Source organism: Heptranchias perlo, chromosome 8 (genome assembly GCF_035084215.1).
Source record: "Heptranchias perlo isolate sHepPer1 chromosome 8, sHepPer1.hap1, whole genome shotgun sequence".
NCBI classification, from domain to species: Eukaryota; Metazoa; Chordata; class Chondrichthyes; order Hexanchiformes; family Hexanchidae; genus Heptranchias; species Heptranchias perlo.
Genome location: NC_090332.1, coordinates 50,123,368 through 50,142,449, shown reverse-complemented (window position 1 = coordinate 50,142,449; position 19,082 = coordinate 50,123,368). Strand labels below are relative to the sequence as shown.

Below are 19,082 nucleotides of genomic sequence, written 5' to 3'. Positions count from 1 at the left end.
TTTTAAGAGGAATATATCTCTCATGTACTCTATTGATCCCCGTTTTAAATATTTCCCACTGCTGTTACATCTCTGTCAATTTTTTTTCCCAATTTAACTTCCTTAGTTCCATTCTCATCCCCTCAAAATTAGCATTTTTCCAATCTTTTACTTTGGTCTTTCTCGATCATTATTTTAAATCGTATTATGTTATGATCGCTATTGCCTAGATGTTCCCCTACGCTTACTTCTCTTATCTGCTCTGGCTTATTTCCCATTACTAGATCCAGCAGTGATTGCCCTCTTGTTGGACTTCTCACATACTGGGTAAGAAAGGAGTCCTGTACACACTGTAAAAACTCCATTTTCTTTTCCCCTTTCCCTACATCATCTTGCCAGTTTATTTGGGGGTAGCTGAAATCTCCCATGATTATTGTTCGATTTTTTTTTACTGATTTCATAGATTTGTCTACATATTTCTTCCTCCACTTCCCTTCCACTATTAGGTGGTTTGTAGAATACACCTATTAACATGATCGAACCCTTCTTATTCTTTGTCTCAATCCACTTACAATTCATTTCCAAATCAATCTTGTGTTTTCAGCTAATCACAGGAGTGAGACAATTGAAATTTAACCTGATCATGTCGGGTCAAATTTCTGCTGCGATTTTTGGGCATCTGCAATTACTGAAATCTACAGATGAGAACTTGCCATCAGGCCAGGTAGGGGAAATTTCCCATCACAGATTATCTTGTAAAAGCTGTGGGGACCAAATGCTAAAAATCAACAAATGTGGAATCAATTATGGCATTAGTTGCCCTTGCACGTGTGCCGATTATTTTAAAAAAATTCTCCTTCAAATTCTGTCCACTTGCAGAGAAGCAGCATGGAACATATGTTCGGGAAAATGCCGAATGAGAAACTCATTTACTGCAGGGCAGCAATAGTCAGTGAAGGAACAGCCAGATCATCTTATGTTTACCAGCTGGTTGACAAAATTTCCTGACAATATCAAAGGTGCACTGTGAGCACTCCCTCAGTACTGCCTTGAAGAGTTAGCCTGAATTATGTGCTTGAGTCCTGGAGTGGGGTTTGAACTCAAAACCTCTGACTCTGTGACGAGACTGCTGCCACTAAGCCATGTGGACACTTAATCCATGTACAATAAGGTATTGATCTTATTGTTTCTACATTAGCTGTTTTAAGAGAAGTTATAAATTGATCTTTTAATTCACCAGCTATTGAAAAAAAATCAATCTACAGGCTAATGTACAAATATTAATTTTCCCTTTGGACAATTTTACTAATCTTAAGTGCTAAATACTCAGTGCGAGTACAATAATCTGTTACAGGAGTTAAAATGTAAAATGTTATCTACACACTGTCACAAATAACCAATCAGTACTCACATTTATTGATTCAATCTGGCCGAATTCCTCAAAGAGATTTGTTATATCTTGTTGTGTAGCTTTTTTGTCTACCTGACCAACCCAAAGTGTAGTACTGCATACTGAAGTGCAAGTGTGAAATGAACAGAGAAAAGAATATTAAAAATTACACAGTGTACATAAAAAGCTACTGGCAGCCTTACAGCACTAATTTCTTATCGTAATAGGAGGATAAATTTCCATGCAACAGATTGGCACATGACCTAAAGATCTCTGTGTGTGTGAGTGAGTGAAAAGAAAGACTTGCATTTTTATATCGCACTTTTCTGGACCCCAGAACGTTCCAAAACGCTTTATAGCCAAGGTCTCACAAACAGCAACGTGATAATGACCAGATCATCTGTTTTAGTCATGTTGGTTGAGGGATAAATATTGGCCAGGACATTGAGAAAACTCCCTGCTCTTTTTCGAAATAGTACCATGGGATGTTTTACGTCCACCTGAGAGCGCCGATGGGGCCTTGGTTTAATGTCTCATCCAAAGGACGGCGCCTCCGACAATGCAGCACTCCCTCAGTATTACACTGAGTCTCTGGAGCAGGACTTGAACCCACAACCTTCTGACTCAGATTTCTTTTCTATAATGGGGTGCCTATTAGTACTCTAACCGTCACCTAATCATTGCTTTGTTTTTTAAATGCCTTTATTTACCTGGTGTTGCACTTTCAGGGAATAATGTATTTGAACCGCTGTTCATCTACATATTTAAGGATCTTTTCATTGAGTGTATGCTTTCATTCCTTGTTTTTTCTCCCAAAATTGCATCTCACATCTCTGAAGTCTTCCTGGATTTTTGCCAACCCTCCTACTTCTGTGTCATTAGCAAATTTCATACTCCGTCTGTTCAAGTCCAAATCATCACATATACCAAGAATAACTGTGTATCCAGCAATTGGGTATATCACTTTCAGCAAGAAGTTGCAGTTACTTTGATGGCTAGAACAGTTTATTTTAAATGTTAATGTGTGGACTGACAGATGGAATTGTGATTTCCAGTTGTGATCAGGTGTGAAGACCAGTTTTGGGAAATGGAGAGAAAGAAGCGGTTTGCAGGTTTTTATGTTTTTGTTTACTTTAAATGTAATAGTCATCAAAGGAAGGATGCCATATGGCATAAAATCACAGTTCTGGCTGCTAGTTTTCAGTTCTGCTGCGAGAAAAACAAACTCTATGGGAGAACTTGTACTTGGGTTGTCCACATGAATTATCTAATCTTAAAGGTCTTCAAGAGGCAAACTCAACAGTTCCAACTAAAGGATATGATGCTCATCAGACTACAAAGCAACAGTCGGAAAAGGGAACGCTCCGCATATGCTCCAGTAGGCGTTTTACCGTGATATGGGGCTAATCCTTAAATCTGGGCAAACTAACTCATACATGGCAATGAACAAAAACATGTTTCATAACTGATTCTGTCTGTTTAAGGAAATTGCTGTCTAGCTGACAATGCGAGTACAAGCTTTGGTAAAAAGCCTGAACTGTAACTGTAACTGTAGGCGTTAAATCTATTCTACTTAACTGGTAGAAATTAATTGACACCCCATATTAACCACCTTTAACTGTTATAAAGAAGAGAAATAAGGCATGGAATAATAAGCCATCGACTTTTCTTCAGCTAGCTAAAAGGTATAAAATAGTGTTGTCCAACAGAAATTGCTGACTAGTCACAGCTGTGACAATGGCGTCACCGTTTTAGCCACATGCATTAACTTTAGTAGAAAATGGCCTACATACACTCACAATATAGGTAATTATATTTCACATGTATATTTACATAAGAAACACCTACCACCATTCAGTAACCAAGTAAAGCAGTCACAATGGTCAAAAACACTCATCACTCTCGCTTTTCGTCTTACCATTTTCGCAACAAATGCACAAAAAGATTATGCATACGCCATGAGTATTGAGGTCACATGCCCAATGACAATTTCTATTACTCATTTTTTATATAGCCAAATGCAATTAGCCACAGTTGGATTCCCAATTAGCCACATTTGCCTAGTGTCTAAGGTATTGAACAATACTGGTATACAAGTGCCAACAGGGTTGAGAAACCATCTCAATTGCTCTTCCCTTGGTAGCAAAGCTGAGATCAGGAAAGCTTTCAATTTCAATCCTCTCATACTTACAGCATACTGGTTTACCAATGTGTAGAGTTACTGCACTGCAATTAATAGATCTGTTCATTTACAGTACAATTTCAATAAACTACAATCAAAAAAATAATTATCTTTAAAACTGTGCATTTCTGTGCTATTTTCTAAACCTGCAAAAATGTTAGAGGAGTTTTTGACTGTAAAGCACAGGCCGTTTATAATGTACTAATTGATGCAATGCTGTCTGGTATAAACAGTTGTCTGTTTTATTGTGAGAACTGTTGCCATACACTATTATGAAGTCGGGGAAGACTGGGGTGCTCTGAACAATGAACATAAATGGAGAAACATAATGCAGCTCAGTACCTCCAGATAATTCTGTCCAGAACACAGATAGTACGTGGATTACTAATGAATTGATTTTTGGGCGACATAGATTGTTCGATTTACCCGACTATTCTGATAAACTGCACCTGCTACAAGTGTAGCCTGCTGTATTATAATAACCGCTCTCTGTCCTAAAGCTGCTGAATAAAAACAGCAAATCTTTAAGAAAGGTCCCATTGCTACACAGTCAATCATGTTCAAATACATAAGGAAATGAATCCTTTGATAGTTACATACCACTAAGTGTCTTAGACCGGACAGGAGGTAGACCCTTTTTCTGGCGTTCCTTTTCACGTTCCCTTGCTCTTCTTTCACTAGAGTAAGATCGAGACGACTTCCTTTTTCTCTCTTTTGACCTTGAGCGAGAACGTTTCCGATGCTTGCGTTTACGAGACCCTGACCGGGATCTGGATCTTTTCTTTCGCGGCGATCTACTTTAAAATTAGACAACCGTTTATTCAGAAGTTTCCAATATTACATTAAATGTCTTATTAGTAGCAGAAAATTACCTACAAAAATATTTTGATCAACATTTGAAATGAACTGCCTCAAATAAGAGTACTAAATACTGCACCTTGAACGAGATCTTGAGCGTGTCCTAGATCTTGAACGTACTAATGGTTTCTTTTCTTCATGCTGAAAGATTTCTTCTTCAATAAGGTCCTGACCATCAGGTGCATCAATATCCATATCCTTAATGACCCAAGGAAACATTAAAAACAAACAAAGGTAGCAATTAACTCAAGGATCAATGAAGTGTGGACCAGTTATAGTTTATCCAATTCTGGGCCAAGTGATGGAGATCAACTGCTCTGAAAATTACCATAGAATGGCACCAAATATAATGAAGAACCACCCAGGTACAACAGCATTCTCTAGTTCCAAACACTGCATGTATTTGCTCGCATAAGCATCAGTACATACATCAGTGCCAATGTTTTCCAAATCGCTAGCAAAGATTAGTGCAAAAAATTAATTACTCCCATTGAAAATTGCCAAACAATAATGTTTACCCAACAAATCTGCAGGATCCTTTTCTACACCATTTCCTCTCTCCAAAATGGTAAACAGTAGCAAAAATAAATTTTACTTAATACCAACCAGGCAATAATTCATGAGGGTTTCAGGTGACACAGGTTCAAGTGGTTTATGATGTACTTGAGATACTGGGACTATTTTGAATGTAGCAGAGAAGGTATTATATTTGTGGGTCTTTTTAAACCTTCTTACTCAAGATTATTTTGGCTCTCATATCTTAGATCATTCTCATGGGTGAGTTTCAGACTATCATACTTTGTCTACGCAAGGTTTCGGTAATGTAATTGGGTAAACAAAGAGCAACCCGTTAGGCAATTGCTTTTAGGTACTGGACTATCTTATGCCTCCAAGAAGACCCATTTCCAGTCTATGAAAGCACTACAGTATCACAGCAGACCTTATCTTTAAGTTTAAAATATGAAACAAATTAATTGCACAAATAATAAGCAAGTGATCTAACAGTGATATTAAATATAGTGTGGACTCTTTTCACGAGATTCATCAAATAACTGCCTTTCTCTTAAGATCTTCCAATTATCTGTTGTTAAAGAAAATGTTCCAAATGACCCTGATTCAAACTAATTTGTTACACAGAGAATTTTTGGAGCATGGAAAGCTTTGTCATAGGGATTGTTGAGACAGAAATCATTGCATCTTGTAAGGGATGAATTTATAAACATTTGAAGCATTGGAAGATACAAGGCTGGGGGAGGGAGCGGGCAGTGGGATTTGTTTTGAATTGTTCTAGCAAAGAGCTGACACAGGGGACAGGGCAAATAGCCTCCTTCTGCACTGTAAACTTTGAGATAAAATGAATGCCCAGAACTCACTCCTATGCATGGATTTTTTAAATAACATAGTATGGAGCGATGAGGCAGTTATATTTCATTTTCACTTCTCTTCTTATTCAGCACGTGTCAAGATAAACAGACAGTCAGGATGCCCTATTCAGCTCTAAAACAAAAGCAAAATACTGCAGATGCTGGAAATCTGAAATAAAAACAGAAAATGCTGGAAACACTCAACAGGTCAAACAGCATCTGTGGAGAGAGAAACAGAGTTAATGTTTCAGGTCGAACTGCAAAGGTCATCGACCTGAAAAATTAACTCTGTTTCTCTCTCCACAGATGCTGCCTGACCAGCTGAGTGTTTCCAGCATTTTCTGTTTTTATGCCCTATTCAGTTGATGCAAGAGGAGATCCTGAATAATTAACAAGTGTAATGTAACCACTCCAAGATTACTGAGTGATACTAACAGGGCTCGAGAGTATATGATATACATTAAGTTTGGATATTACAGGACAAAATACAAAGATGCACCAGTTTTAATTCCACAGATTTAACAATAAAAAGTCAAATACACTTTCCTCATCAAAGTACACCCCAAACCCTAGGCTGGTTGCCATACTCAACACATTCTGTAATAGTACAAAATGTGTGCTGTTAAATTTAGACCTTCCATTGTCTCTCTACCTGTTGCTGTTGCTCAAGTGGATCCTCCATTCTGATCTCCTGCTCTTGTTGCTGATGGTGAATGCTGCCCTGGGAAGGGGTCACTGACTGTTCAGATCCAAAAGTCACCTCCTGATTGTCCAAAGTTGCATTCTGCAAAATAAAGTACTTCATAAATATGAATCTGTACACCAAGGCAGTGGTGCGTTCATTATAGCCTACTAGTCCTGGGACACTCTTTTGGTTAGCAAAATACAGTATGTACAGATTTTCTTTACTGGAAAAAGACAAAGATAGAACAGGAGTAAAAGTTCTCAATTGGGCAAAGGCTAACTTTACTAAGCTGAGAAGCGATTTAGCAAAAGTGGAATGGAAACGGCTGCTTGGAGGTAAATTAGTGTCAGAGCAGTGGGAGGCATTCAAGGGAGAGATAGTGAGGGTTCAGAACAAACATGTTCCCCCAAAGAAAAAGGGTGGCACTGCCAAACCTACAGCCCCCTGGATGGCAAGGAGCATACAGGGTAAGATAAGGCGAGAAAGTGATACCAAGAGCTCAAAACTGCACAAAGCCTAGAGGAGTATAGAAAGTGCAGGGGTGAAATTAAAAAGGAAATTAGGAAAGCAGAGAGGGCATGAAAAAATCTGGCAAGTAAAATCGAGGAAAACCCAAAGATGTTTTATAAATACGTAAAGAGCAAGAGGATAACTAAGGAGTAGGGCCTATTAGAAACCAAAAAGGTAATCTATGTGTGGAGGCTGAAGATGTCGGTACGGTTCTTAATGAAAACTTTGCATCTGTCTTCACAAAAGAGGGGGGGCGATGCAGATATTGCAGTTAAGGAGGAGGAGTGTGAAATATTGGATGGGATAAATAGTGAGAGAGGAAGTATTAAGGGGTTTAGCATCTTTGAAAGTAGATAAATCGCCAGGCCCGGATGAAATGTATCCCAGGCTGTTAAGAGAAGCAAGGGAGGAAATAGCGGAGGCTCTGACCAGCATTTTCCAATCGTCTCTGGCATCAGGCGTGGTGCCAGAGGATTGAAGGACTGCTAACGTCGTACTGTTGTTTAAAAAGGGAGAAAGGGATAGACCGAGGAATTATAGGCCAGTCAGTCTAACCACGGTGGTGGGCAAATTATTGGAATCAATTCTGAGGGACAGCATAAATCGTCATTTAGAAAGGCACGGGTTAATCAAGGACAGTCAGCATGGATTTGTTAAGGGAAGGTTGTGTCTGACTAACTTGATTGAATTTTTTGAGGTGGTAACAAGGGTAATGCATTTGATGTAGTCTACATGGATTTTAGCAAGGCTTTTGACAAGGTCCCACATGGCAGATTGGTCAAAAAAGCTTATGGGATCCAAGGGAAAGTGGCAAGTTGGGTCCAAAATTGGCTCAGTGGCAGGAAGCAAAGGGTAATGGTTGACGTGTCTTTTTATGACTGGAAGGCTGTTTCCAGTGGGTTCCCCAGGGCTCGGTACCAGGTCTCTTGCTTTTGTGGTATATATTAATGATTTGGACTTGAATGTAGGGAGCATGATCAAGAAGTTTGTAGATGATACAAAAATTGGCCGTGTGGTTGATAGTGAGGAGGAAAGCTGTAGACTGTAGAAAGATATCAATGGATTGGTTAGGTGGGCAGAAAGTGGCAAATGGAATTCAATCAGGAGAAGTGCGAGGTAATGCATTTGGGGAGGGCAAACAAGGCAAGGGAATACACAATAAATGGGAGGATACTGAGGTGTAGAGGAACAGGGGGTCCTTGGAATGCATGTTCACAGATCGATAAGCTGATTAAGAAGGCATACGGGATACTTTCCCTTATTAGCCAAGGCACAGAATATAAAAGCAGGGAGGTTATGCTAAAACACTAGTTAGGCCACAGCTTAAGTACTGTGTACAGTTCTGGTCATCACATTACAGGAAAGATTTTTTTTTTAAGTCTTTTGTTTATTTTTGTTAACTTTAGTTAATAATCTAATAAGTCGAGGCATGGCAAGGCAGATCAGACCCGTCGAATGTACAGCCTGTGCCATGTGGGAACTCCAGGAAGGTTCCCGTGTCCTGGACAACAGCTTCCGCAGGAAGCGTCACTAGTTGGAGGAGCTCGAGCTCCGGGTTTTTGAGCTTGAGCAACAGCTGGTGTCACTACAGTGCATCCGCGAGGCTGAGAGCTACATGGATAGCACATTTTAGCAGGTGGTCACCCCACAGCTTAAGAAAGTGCAGGCGGAGGGGGACTGGGTGACTGCTAGACAGACAAGGAGGACCAGGTAGGTAGTGCAGGAGTCCCCTGGGGGCATCGCGCTCTCTAACCAGTATTCAGTTCTGAATACTAGTGAGGAAAGAGGGTTCCTCTGGGGAGTACAGCCAGACCCAAGTCCACAGCGCCATGGATGGCTGAGCTGTACGGGGGGGGGGGGGGGGGGGGGGAGAAAGGTCAGGAGAGCAATAGTGATAGGGGACTCTACAATCAGGGGGAGAAGGTAGGTGTTTCTGCAGCCGCAGATGAGATTCGAGGATGGTATGTTGCCTCCCTGGTGCCAGGGTGAAGGATGTCACTGAGTGGCTGCAGAACATTCTGGAGGGGGAGGGTGAACAGCCAGAGTTCGTGGTCCATATCGGTACCAACAACATAGGAAGAAGGACGAGGGCCAGAAGGCAGATTTTAGGGTGTTAGGAAAGAGATTAAAAAGCAGGACCTCAAAGGTAGTATTCCCAGTGCCACGTGCTAGCGAGTACAGAAATAGGAGGATAGAGCAGATGAATACGTGGCTGGAGAGATGGTGCAGGAGGGAAGGTCTTAGATTCGTGGGGCATTGGGAACAGATCTGGGGGAGGTGGGACCTTGACAGGCAGACGGGTTTGCACATCAACAGAGCTGGGAACAATGTCCTCGCGGGGAGCTTTGCGAGTGCTATGGGGGAGGATTTAAACTAATTTGGCAGGGGGATGGGCACCAGGATGTAGCATTGGAATGGAGAAACAAGGGGCACAAAGGATTGGGAAAGAAAGATAGCACTAGAATAAGAAATAGTATGGTATTAGGTGGGATCAGGCTAAGAGATCAGTAAGAGCAGGGAAATTACAGACAGGAGCAAAAGCCAAAGTGTAGTGATAATGGGGGTCTTCAACTATCCTAATATAGATAGTATGGGATATTAATAATACAAGAGGCAAAGAGGGAGAGGAATTTTTGAAGTGTGTTAAGGAAAACTTTCTTGGCCAGCACATTTCCAGCCCAACGAGATAGGAGGCATTGCTGGATCTAGTTCTGGGGAATGAGGCGGGCCAAGTCAAGCAAGTGTCAGTGAGGGAACATTTAGGGAATAGCGATCATAGTATCATAAGGTTTAGAATAGCTATGGAAAAGGACATGGACCACTCTAAAGTAAAAATACTCAACTGGAGGAGGGCCAATTTCAGTGGAGTGAGAACAGATCTGGCCTGGGTAAATTAGAATCAAAGATTGGCAGGCAGAACTGTAAGTGAACAACGGGCAGTCTTTAAAGAGGAGATGGTTCAGGTACAGTCTGGGTATATTCCGACAAGGGAGAAAGGTAGGGCAACTAAAGTCAGAGCTCCCTGGATGACAAAAGAGAGAGAGTAAGATGAAGCAGAAAAAAGGGGCCTATGACAGATGTCAGGTTGATAACACAAGTGAGAACCAGGCTGAATATAGAAAGTTCAGAGGGGAAATGAAAAAGGAAATAAGAGGGGCAAAGAGAGAGTATGAGAATAGGCTGGTGACCAACATAAAAGGGAATCCAAAAGTCTTCTATAGGCATGTAAACAGTAAACAGGTAAGTAAGAGGAAGGGTGAGGCCGATTAGGGATGAAAAAAAGAGATCTACTCATGGAGGCAGTGGGCATGGCTGAGGTACTAAATGAAGACTTTGCATCTGTCTTTACCAAGGAAAAAGATGCCGCCAGAGTTTCATTAAAGGAAGGTGTAGTTGAGATACTGGATGGGCTAAAAGATGAAGTAAAGGTGGAAGTTGCAGAGGTACTGGCCAAAATCTTCCAAACATCCTTAGTACCATTATTCAAGAAGGGGAGTAGGGAAAAACCGGGGAACTACAGGCCAGTGAGCCTAACATCAGTGGTAGGAAAATTATTGGAAAAAATTCTGAAGGACAAAATTAGTCTCCACTTGGAGAAGCAAGGATTAATCAGGGATAGTCAACATGGCTTTGTCAAGGGAAGATCATGTCTGACTAATTTGATTGAATTTTTTGAGGGGGTGACTAGGCGTGTGGATGAGGGTAACGCAGTGGATGTGGTATACATGGATTTCAGTAAGGCCTTCGATAAAGTCCCCCACAGGAGACTGGTCAAGAAGGTACGAGCCCATGGAATCCAGGGTGCCTTGGCACTTTGGATACAAAACTGGCTTAGTGGCAGAAGGCAGAGGGTGATGGTCGAAGGTTGTTTTTGTGACTGGAAGCCTGTGGCCAGTGGGGTACCACAGGGATCGGTGCTGGGTCCCTTGCTGTTTGTGGTCTACATTAATGACTTGGATATGAATGTAAAAGGTATGATCAGTAAGTTCGCTGATGATACAAAAATTGGTAGGGTGGTAAATAGCGAGGAGGATAGCCTCAGTCTGCAGGACGATATAGATGGGTTGGTCAGATGGGCGGAACAGTGGCAAATGGAATTTAACCCGGAAAAGTGCGAGGTGATGCACTTTGGAGGGACTAACAAGGCAAGGGAATACACAATGAATGGGAGGACCCTAGGCAAGACAGAGGGTCAGAGGGATCTTGGTGTGCAAGTTCACAGATCCCTGAAGGCGGCGGAACAGGTAGATAAGGTGGTAAAGAAGGCATACGGGATACTTTCCCTTATTAGCCAAGGCACAGAATATAAAAGCAGGGAGGTTATGCTAAAACACTAGTTAGGCCACAGCTTAAGTACTGTGTACAGTTCTGGTCATCACATTACAGGAAAGATTTTTTTTTTTTTAAGTCTTTTGTTTATTTTTGTTAACTTTAGTTAATAATCTAATAAGTCGAGGCATGGCAAGGCAGATCAGACCCGTCGAATGTACAGCCTGTGCCATGTGGGAACTCCAGGAAGGTTCCCGTGTCCTGGACAACAGCTTCCGCAGGAAGCGTCACTAGTTGGAGGAGCTCGAGCTCCGGGTTTTTGAGCTTGAGCAACAGCTGGTGTCACTACAGTGCATCCGCGAGGCTGAGAGCTACATGGATAGCACATTTTAGCAGGTGGTCACCCCACAGCTTAAGAAAGCGCAGGCGGAGGGGGACTGGGTGACTGCTAGACAGACAAGGAGGACCAGGTAGGTAGTGCAGGAGTCCCCTGGGGGCATCGCGCTCTCTAACCAGTATTCAGTTCTGAATACTAGTGAGGAAAGAGGGTTCCTCTGGGGAGTACAGCCAGACCCAAGTCCACAGCGCCATGGATGGCTGAGCTGTACGGGGGGGGGGGGGGGGGGGGAGAAAGGTCAGGAGAGCAATAGTGATAGGGGACTCTACAATCAGGGGGAGAAGGTAGGTGTTTCTGCAGCCGCAGATGAGATTCGAGGATGGTATGTTGCCTCCCTGGTGCCAGGGTGAAGGATGTCACTGAGTGGCTGCAGAACATTCTGGAGGGGGAGGGTGAACAGCCAGAGTTCGTGGTCCATATCGGTACCAACAACATAGGAAGAAGGACGAGGGCCAGAAGGCAGATTTTAGGGTGTTAGGAAAGAGATTAAAAAGCAGGACCTCAAAGGTAGTATTCCCAGTGCCACGTGCTAGCGAGTACAGAAATAGGAGGATAGAGCAGATGAATACGTGGCTGGAGAGATGGTGCAGGAGGGAAGGTCTTAGATTCGTGGGGCATTGGGAACAGATCTGGGGGAGGTGGGACCTTGACAGGCAGACGGGTTTGCACATCAACAGAGCTGGGAACAATGTCCTCGCGGGGAGCTTTGCGAGTGCTATGGGGGAGGATTTAAACTAATTTGGCAGGGGGATGGGCACCAGGATGTAGCATTGGAATGGAGAAACAAGGGGCACAAAGGATTGGGAAAGAAAGATAGCACTAGAATAAGAAATAGTATGGTATTAGGTGGGATCAGGCTAAGAGATCAGTAAGAGCAGGGAAATTACAGACAGGAGCAAAAGCCAAAGTGTAGTGATAATGGGGGTCTTCAACTATCCTAATATAGATAGTATGGGATATTAATAATACAAGAGGCAAAGAGGGAGAGGAATTTTTGAAGTGTGTTAAGGAAAACTTTCTTGGCCAGCACATTTCCAGCCCAACGAGATAGGAGGCATTGCTGGATCTAGTTCTGGGGAATGAGGCGGGCCAAGTCAAGCAAGTGTCAGTGAGGGAACATTTAGGGAATAGCGATCATAGTATCATAAGGTTTAGAATAGCTATGGAAAAGGACATGGACCACTCTAAAGTAAAAATACTCAACTGGAGGAGGGCCAATTTCAGTGGAGTGAGAACAGATCTGGCCTGGGTAAATTAGAATCAAAGATTGGCAGGCAGAACTGTAAGTGAACAACGGGCAGTCTTTAAAGAGGAGATGGTTCAGGTACAGTCTGGGTATATTCCGACAAGGGAGAAAGGTAGGGCAACTAAAGTCAGAGCTCCCTGGATGACAAAAGAGAGAGAGTAAGATGAAGCAGAAAAAAGGGGCCTATGACAGATGTCAGGTTGATAACACAAGTGAGAACCAGGCTGAATATAGAAAGTTCAGAGGGGAAATGAAAAAGGAAATAAGAGGGGCAAAGAGAGAGTATGAGAATAGGCTGGTGACCAACATAAAAGGGAATCCAAAAGTCTTCTATAGGCATGTAAACAGTAAACAGGTAAGTAAGAGGAAGGGTGAGGCCGATTAGGGATGAAAAAAAGAGATCTACTCATGGAGGCAGTGGGCATGGCTGAGGTACTAAATGAAGACTTTGCATCTGTCTTTACCAAGGAAAAAGATGCCGCCAGAGTTTCATTAAAGGAAGGTGTAGTTGAGATACTGGATGGGCTAAAAGATGAAGTAAAGGTGGAAGTTGCAGAGGTACTGGCCAAAATCTTCCAAACATCCTTAGTACCATTATTCAAGAAGGGGAGTAGGGAAAAACCGGGGAACTACAGGCCAGTGAGCCTAACATCAGTGGTAGGAAAATTATTGGAAAAAATTCTGAAGGACAAAATTAGTCTCCACTTGGAGAAGCAAGGATTAATCAGGGATAGTCAACATGGCTTTGTCAAGGGAAGATCATGTCTGACTAATTTGATTGAATTTTTTGAGGGGGTGACTAGGCGTGTGGATGAGGGTAACGCAGTGGATGTGGTATACATGGATTTCAGTAAGGCCTTCGATAAAGTCCCCCACAGGAGACTGGTCAAGAAGGTACGAGCCCATGGAATCCAGGGTGCCTTGGCACTTTGGATACAAAACTGGCTTAGTGGCAGAAGGCAGAGGGTGATGGTCGAAGGTTGTTTTTGTGACTGGAAGCCTGTGGCCAGTGGGGTACCACAGGGATCGGTGCTGGGTCCCTTGCTGTTTGTGGTCTACATTAATGACTTGGATATGAATGTAAAAGGTATGATCAGTAAGTTCGCTGATGATACAAAAATTGGTAGGGTGGTAAATAGCGAGGAGGATAGCCTCAGTCTGCAGGACGATATAGATGGGTTGGTCAGATGGGCGGAACAGTGGCAAATGGAATTTAACCCGGAAAAGTGCGAGGTGATGCACTTTGGAGGGACTAACAAGGCAAGGGAATACACAATGAATGGGAGGACCCTAGGCAAGACAGAGGGTCAGAGGGATCTTGGTGTGCAAGTTCACAGATCCCTGAAGGCGGCGGAACAGGTAGATAAGGTGGTAAAGAAGGCATACGGGATACTTTCCCTTATTAGCCAAGGCACAGAATATAAAAGCAGGGAGGTTATGCTAAAACACTAGTTAGGCCACAGCTTAAGTACTGTGTACAGTTCTGGTCATCACATTACAGGAAAGATTTTTTTTTTTTTTTAAGTCTTTTGTTTATTTTTGTTAACTTTAGTTAATAATCTAATAAGTCGAGGCATGGCAAGGCAGATCAGACCCGTCGAATGTACAGCCTGTGCCATGTGGGAACTCCAGGAAGGTTCCCGTGTCCTGGACAACAGCTTCCGCAGGAAGCGTCACTAGTTGGAGGAGCTCGAGCTCCGGGTTTTTGAGCTTGAGCAACAGCTGGTGTCACTACAGTGCATCCGCGAGGCTGAGAGCTACATGGATAGCACATTTTAGCAGGTGGTCACCCCACAGCTTAAGAAAGCGCAGGCGGAGGGGGACTGGGTGACTGCTAGACAGACAAGGAGGACCAGGTAGGTAGTGCAGGAGTCCCCTGGGGGCATCGCGCTCTCTAACCAGTATTCAGTTCTGAATACTAGTGAGGAAAGAGGGTTCCTCTGGGGAGTACAGCCAGACCCAAGTCCACAGCGCCATGGATGGCTGAGCTGTACGGGGGGGGGGGGGGGGGGGGGAGAAAGGTCAGGAGAGCAATAGTGATAGGGGACTCTACAATCAGGGGGAGAAGGTAGGTGTTTCTGCAGCCGCAGATGAGATTCGAGGATGGTATGTTGCCTCCCTGGTGCCAGGGTGAAGGATGTCACTGAGTGGCTGCAGAACATTCTGGAGGGGGAGGGTGAACAGCCAGAGTTCGTGGTCCATATCGGTACCAACAACATAGGAAGAAGGACGAGGGCCAGAAGGCAGATTTTAGGGTGTTAGGAAAGAGATTAAAAAGCAGGACCTCAAAGGTAGTATTCCCAGTGCCACGTGCTAGCGAGTACAGAAATAGGAGGATAGAGCAGATGAATACGTGGCTGGAGAGATGGTGCAGGAGGGAAGGTCTTAGATTCGTGGGGCATTGGGAACAGATCTGGGGGAGGTGGGACCTTGACAGGCAGACGGGTTTGCACATCAACAGAGCTGGGAACAATGTCCTCGCGGGGAGCTTTGCGAGTGCTATGGGGGAGGATTTAAACTAATTTGGCAGGGGGATGGGCACCAGGATGTAGCATTGGAATGGAGAAACAAGGGGCACAAAGGATTGGGAAAGAAAGATAGCACTAGAATAAGAAATAGTATGGTATTAGGTGGGATCAGGCTAAGAGATCAGTAAGAGCAGGGAAATTACAGACAGGAGCAAAAGCCAAAGTGTAGTGATAATGGGGGTCTTCAACTATCCTAATATAGATAGTATGGGATATTAATAATACAAGAGGCAAAGAGGGAGAGGAATTTTTGAAGTGTGTTAAGGAAAACTTTCTTGGCCAGCACATTTCCAGCCCAACGAGATAGGAGGCATTGCTGGATCTAGTTCTGGGGAATGAGGCGGGCCAAGTCAAGCAAGTGTCAGTGAGGGAACATTTAGGGAATAGCGATCATAGTATCATAAGGTTTAGAATAGCTATGGAAAAGGACATGGACCACTCTAAAGTAAAAATACTCAACTGGAGGAGGGCCAATTTCAGTGGAGTGAGAACAGATCTGGCCTGGGTAAATTAGAATCAAAGATTGGCAGGCAGAACTGTAAGTGAACAACGGGCAGTCTTTAAAGAGGAGATGGTTCAGGTACAGTCTGGGTATATTCCGACAAGGGAGAAAGGTAGGGCAACTAAAGTCAGAGCTCCCTGGATGACAAAAGAGAGAGAGTAAGATGAAGCAGAAAAAAGGGGCCTATGACAGATGTCAGGTTGATAACACAAGTGAGAACCAGGCTGAATATAGAAAGTTCAGAGGGGAAATGAAAAAGGAAATAAGAGGGGCAAAGAGAGAGTATGAGAATAGGCTGGTGACCAACATAAAAGGGAATCCAAAAGTCTTCTATAGGCATGTAAACAGTAAACAGGTAAGTAAGAGGAAGGGTGAGGCCGATTAGGGATGAAAAAAAGAGATCTACTCATGGAGGCAGTGGGCATGGCTGAGGTACTAAATGAAGACTTTGCATCTGTCTTTACCAAGGAAAAAGATGCCGCCAGAGTTTCATTAAAGGAAGGTGTAGTTGAGATACTGGATGGGCTAAAAGATGAAGTAAAGGTGGAAGTTGCAGAGGTACTGGCCAAAATCTTCCAAACATCCTTAGTACCATTATTCAAGAAGGGGAGTAGGGAAAAACCGGGGAACTACAGGCCAGTGAGCCTAACATCAGTGGTAGGAAAATTATTGGAAAAAATTCTGAAGGACAAAATTAGTCTCCACTTGGAGAAGCAAGGATTAATCAGGGATAGTCAACATGGCTTTGTCAAGGGAAGATCATGTCTGACTAATTTGATTGAATTTTTTGAGGGGGTGACTAGGCGTGTGGATGAGGGTAACGCAGTGGATGTGGTATACATGGATTTCAGTAAGGCCTTCGATAAAGTCCCCCACAGGAGACTGGTCAAGAAGGTACGAGCCCATGGAATCCAGGGTGCCTTGGCACTTTGGATACAAAACTGGCTTAGTGGCAGAAGGCAGAGGGTGATGGTCGAAGGTTGTTTTTGTGACTGGAAGCCTGTGGCCAGTGGGGTACCACAGGGATCGGTGCTGGGTCCCTTGCTGTTTGTGGTCTACATTAATGACTTGGATATGAATGTAAAAGGTATGATCAGTAAGTTCGCTGATGATACAAAAATTGGTAGGGTGGTAAATAGCGAGGAGGATAGCCTCAGTCTGCAGGACGATATAGATGGGTTGGTCAGATGGGCGGAACAGTGGCAAATGGAATTTAACCCGGAAAAGTGCGAGGTGATGCACTTTGGAGGGACTAACAAGGCAAGGGAATACACAATGAATGGGAGGACCCTAGGCAAGACAGAGGGTCAGAGGGATCTTGGTGTGCAAGTTCACAGATCCCTGAAGGCGGCGGAACAGGTAGATAAGGTGGTAAAGAAGGCATATGGGATACTTGCCTTTATTAGCCGAGGCATAGAATATAAGAGCAAGGAGGTTATGATGGAGCTGTATAAAACACTGGTTAGGCCACAGCTGGAGTACTGTGTGCAGTTCTGGTCGCCACACTACAGGAAGGATGTGATCGCTTTGGAGAGGGTGCAGAGGAGATTCACCAGGATGTTACCAGGGCTGGAGCGCTTCAGCTATGAAGAGAGACTGGGAAGATTGGGTTTGTTTTCCTTGGAGCAGAGGAGGCTGAGGGGGGACATGATTGAGGTGTACAAAATTATGAGGGGCACAGATAGGATGGATACTAAGGAGCTTTTTCCCTTCGTTGAGGGTTCTATAACAAGGGGACATAGATTCAAGGTAAAAGGCGGGAGGTTTAGAGGGGATTTGCGAAAGAACTTTTTCACCCAGAGGGTGGTTGGAGTCTGGAACTCACTGCCTGAAAGGGTTGTGGAGGCAGGAACCCTCACAACATTCAAGAAACATTTGGATGAGCACTTGAAATGCCATAGCATACAAGGCTACGGACCAAATGCTGGAATATGGGATTAGAGTAGACAGGGCTTGATGGCCGGTGCGGACACGATGGGCCGAAGGGCCTCTATCCGTGCTGTATAACTCTATGAGGGTGGTGCCAGAGGACTGGAGAATTGCAGATGTTACACCCTTGTTCAAAAAAGGGTGTAAGGATAAACCCAGCTACTACAGGCCAGTCAGTTGAACCTCGGTAGTGGGGAAGCTTTCAGAAACGATAATCTGGGACAGAATTAGCAGTCACTTGAACAAGTGTGGATTGATTAGGGAAAGCCAGCATGGATTTGTTAAAGGCAAATTGTGTTTAACTAACTTGAGAGTTTTTTTAATGAGGTAACGGAGAGGGTAGATGAGGGCAATGCAGTTGATGTGGTGCATATGGACTTTCAAAAGATGTTTGATAAAGTGCCGCATAATAGACTTGTCATCAAGTTTGAAGCCATGAAATAAAAGGGGCAGTAGCAGCATGGATACAGAATTGGCTAGGGGATAGGAAACAGAGAGTAGTGGTGAACGGTTGTTTTTAGGACTGGAGGGAGGTGTACAGTGGTGCTTCCCAGGGGTCGGTGCTTTTCTTGATATATATTAATGACTTGGACTTGGGTGTACAGGGCACAATTTCCAAATGTGCAGATGACACAAAACTTGGAAGTGTAGTGAACAGTGAAGAAGATAATGGTAGATTTCAAGAGGATAGAGACAGGCTGGTGGCATGGGCAAGTATGTGGCAGATGAAATTTAATGCCGAAAAATGCGAGGTGATACATTTCGGTAGGAAGAACGAGGAGAGGCAATGTAAACTAAAGGGCACAGTTCTAAAAAGGGTACAGAAACAGAGAGATCTGGGGGTACATGTACACAAATCGTTGAAGATGGCATGGCAGGTCGAGAAAGTGGTTAAAAAAACATACGGAATCCTGGGCTTCTAGAGGACTGGAGTACAAGGGGGCAGAAGTTATGCTGCAGCTATACAAAACCCTGGTTAGACCGCACCTGGAGTACTGTGAGCAGTTCTGGGCACTGCACCTTGGAAGGACATATTGGCCTTGGAGGGAGTGCAGCGTAGGTTTACTAGAACGATACCAGTACTTCAAGGGTTAAGTTACGAGGAGAGATTACACAAATTGGGGTTGTATTCTCTCGAGTTTAGAAGGTTAAGGGGTGATCTGATCAAAGTTTATAAGATATTAAGGGGAACAGATAGGGTGGATAGAGAGAAACTATTTCTGCTGGTTGGGGATTTTAGGAG

The 19,082-nt window shown here is 43.6% G+C and overlaps 1 protein-coding gene across 4 annotated transcripts in view; it reads right to left on the bottom strand.

The window, feature by feature from the left end:
- Positions 1 to 19,082, bottom strand: part of scaf8 (SR-related CTD-associated factor 8) — a 333,661-nt gene that overhangs the window by 157,031 nt on the left and 157,548 nt on the right. For 3 of the 4 annotated variants that reach the window (XR_010963680.1, XR_010963681.1, XM_067989093.1), the window contains exons 10-13: positions 6,426 to 6,557; positions 4,489 to 4,607; positions 4,152 to 4,348; positions 1,391 to 1,491 (exon numbers count right to left, since the gene is read on the bottom strand). Coding sequence is in view for 2 of the 4 variants with exons in the window: in XM_067989093.1 (XP_067845194.1) it covers positions 1,391 to 1,491; positions 4,152 to 4,348; positions 4,489 to 4,607; positions 6,426 to 6,557 (549 nt within the window). In the remaining 2 variants the exon portion in view is untranslated. The remainder of the gene's footprint in view (positions 1 to 1,390; positions 1,492 to 4,151; positions 4,349 to 4,488; positions 4,608 to 6,425; positions 6,558 to 19,082) is intronic. The other variant, XM_067989095.1, reaches the window with a different exon arrangement.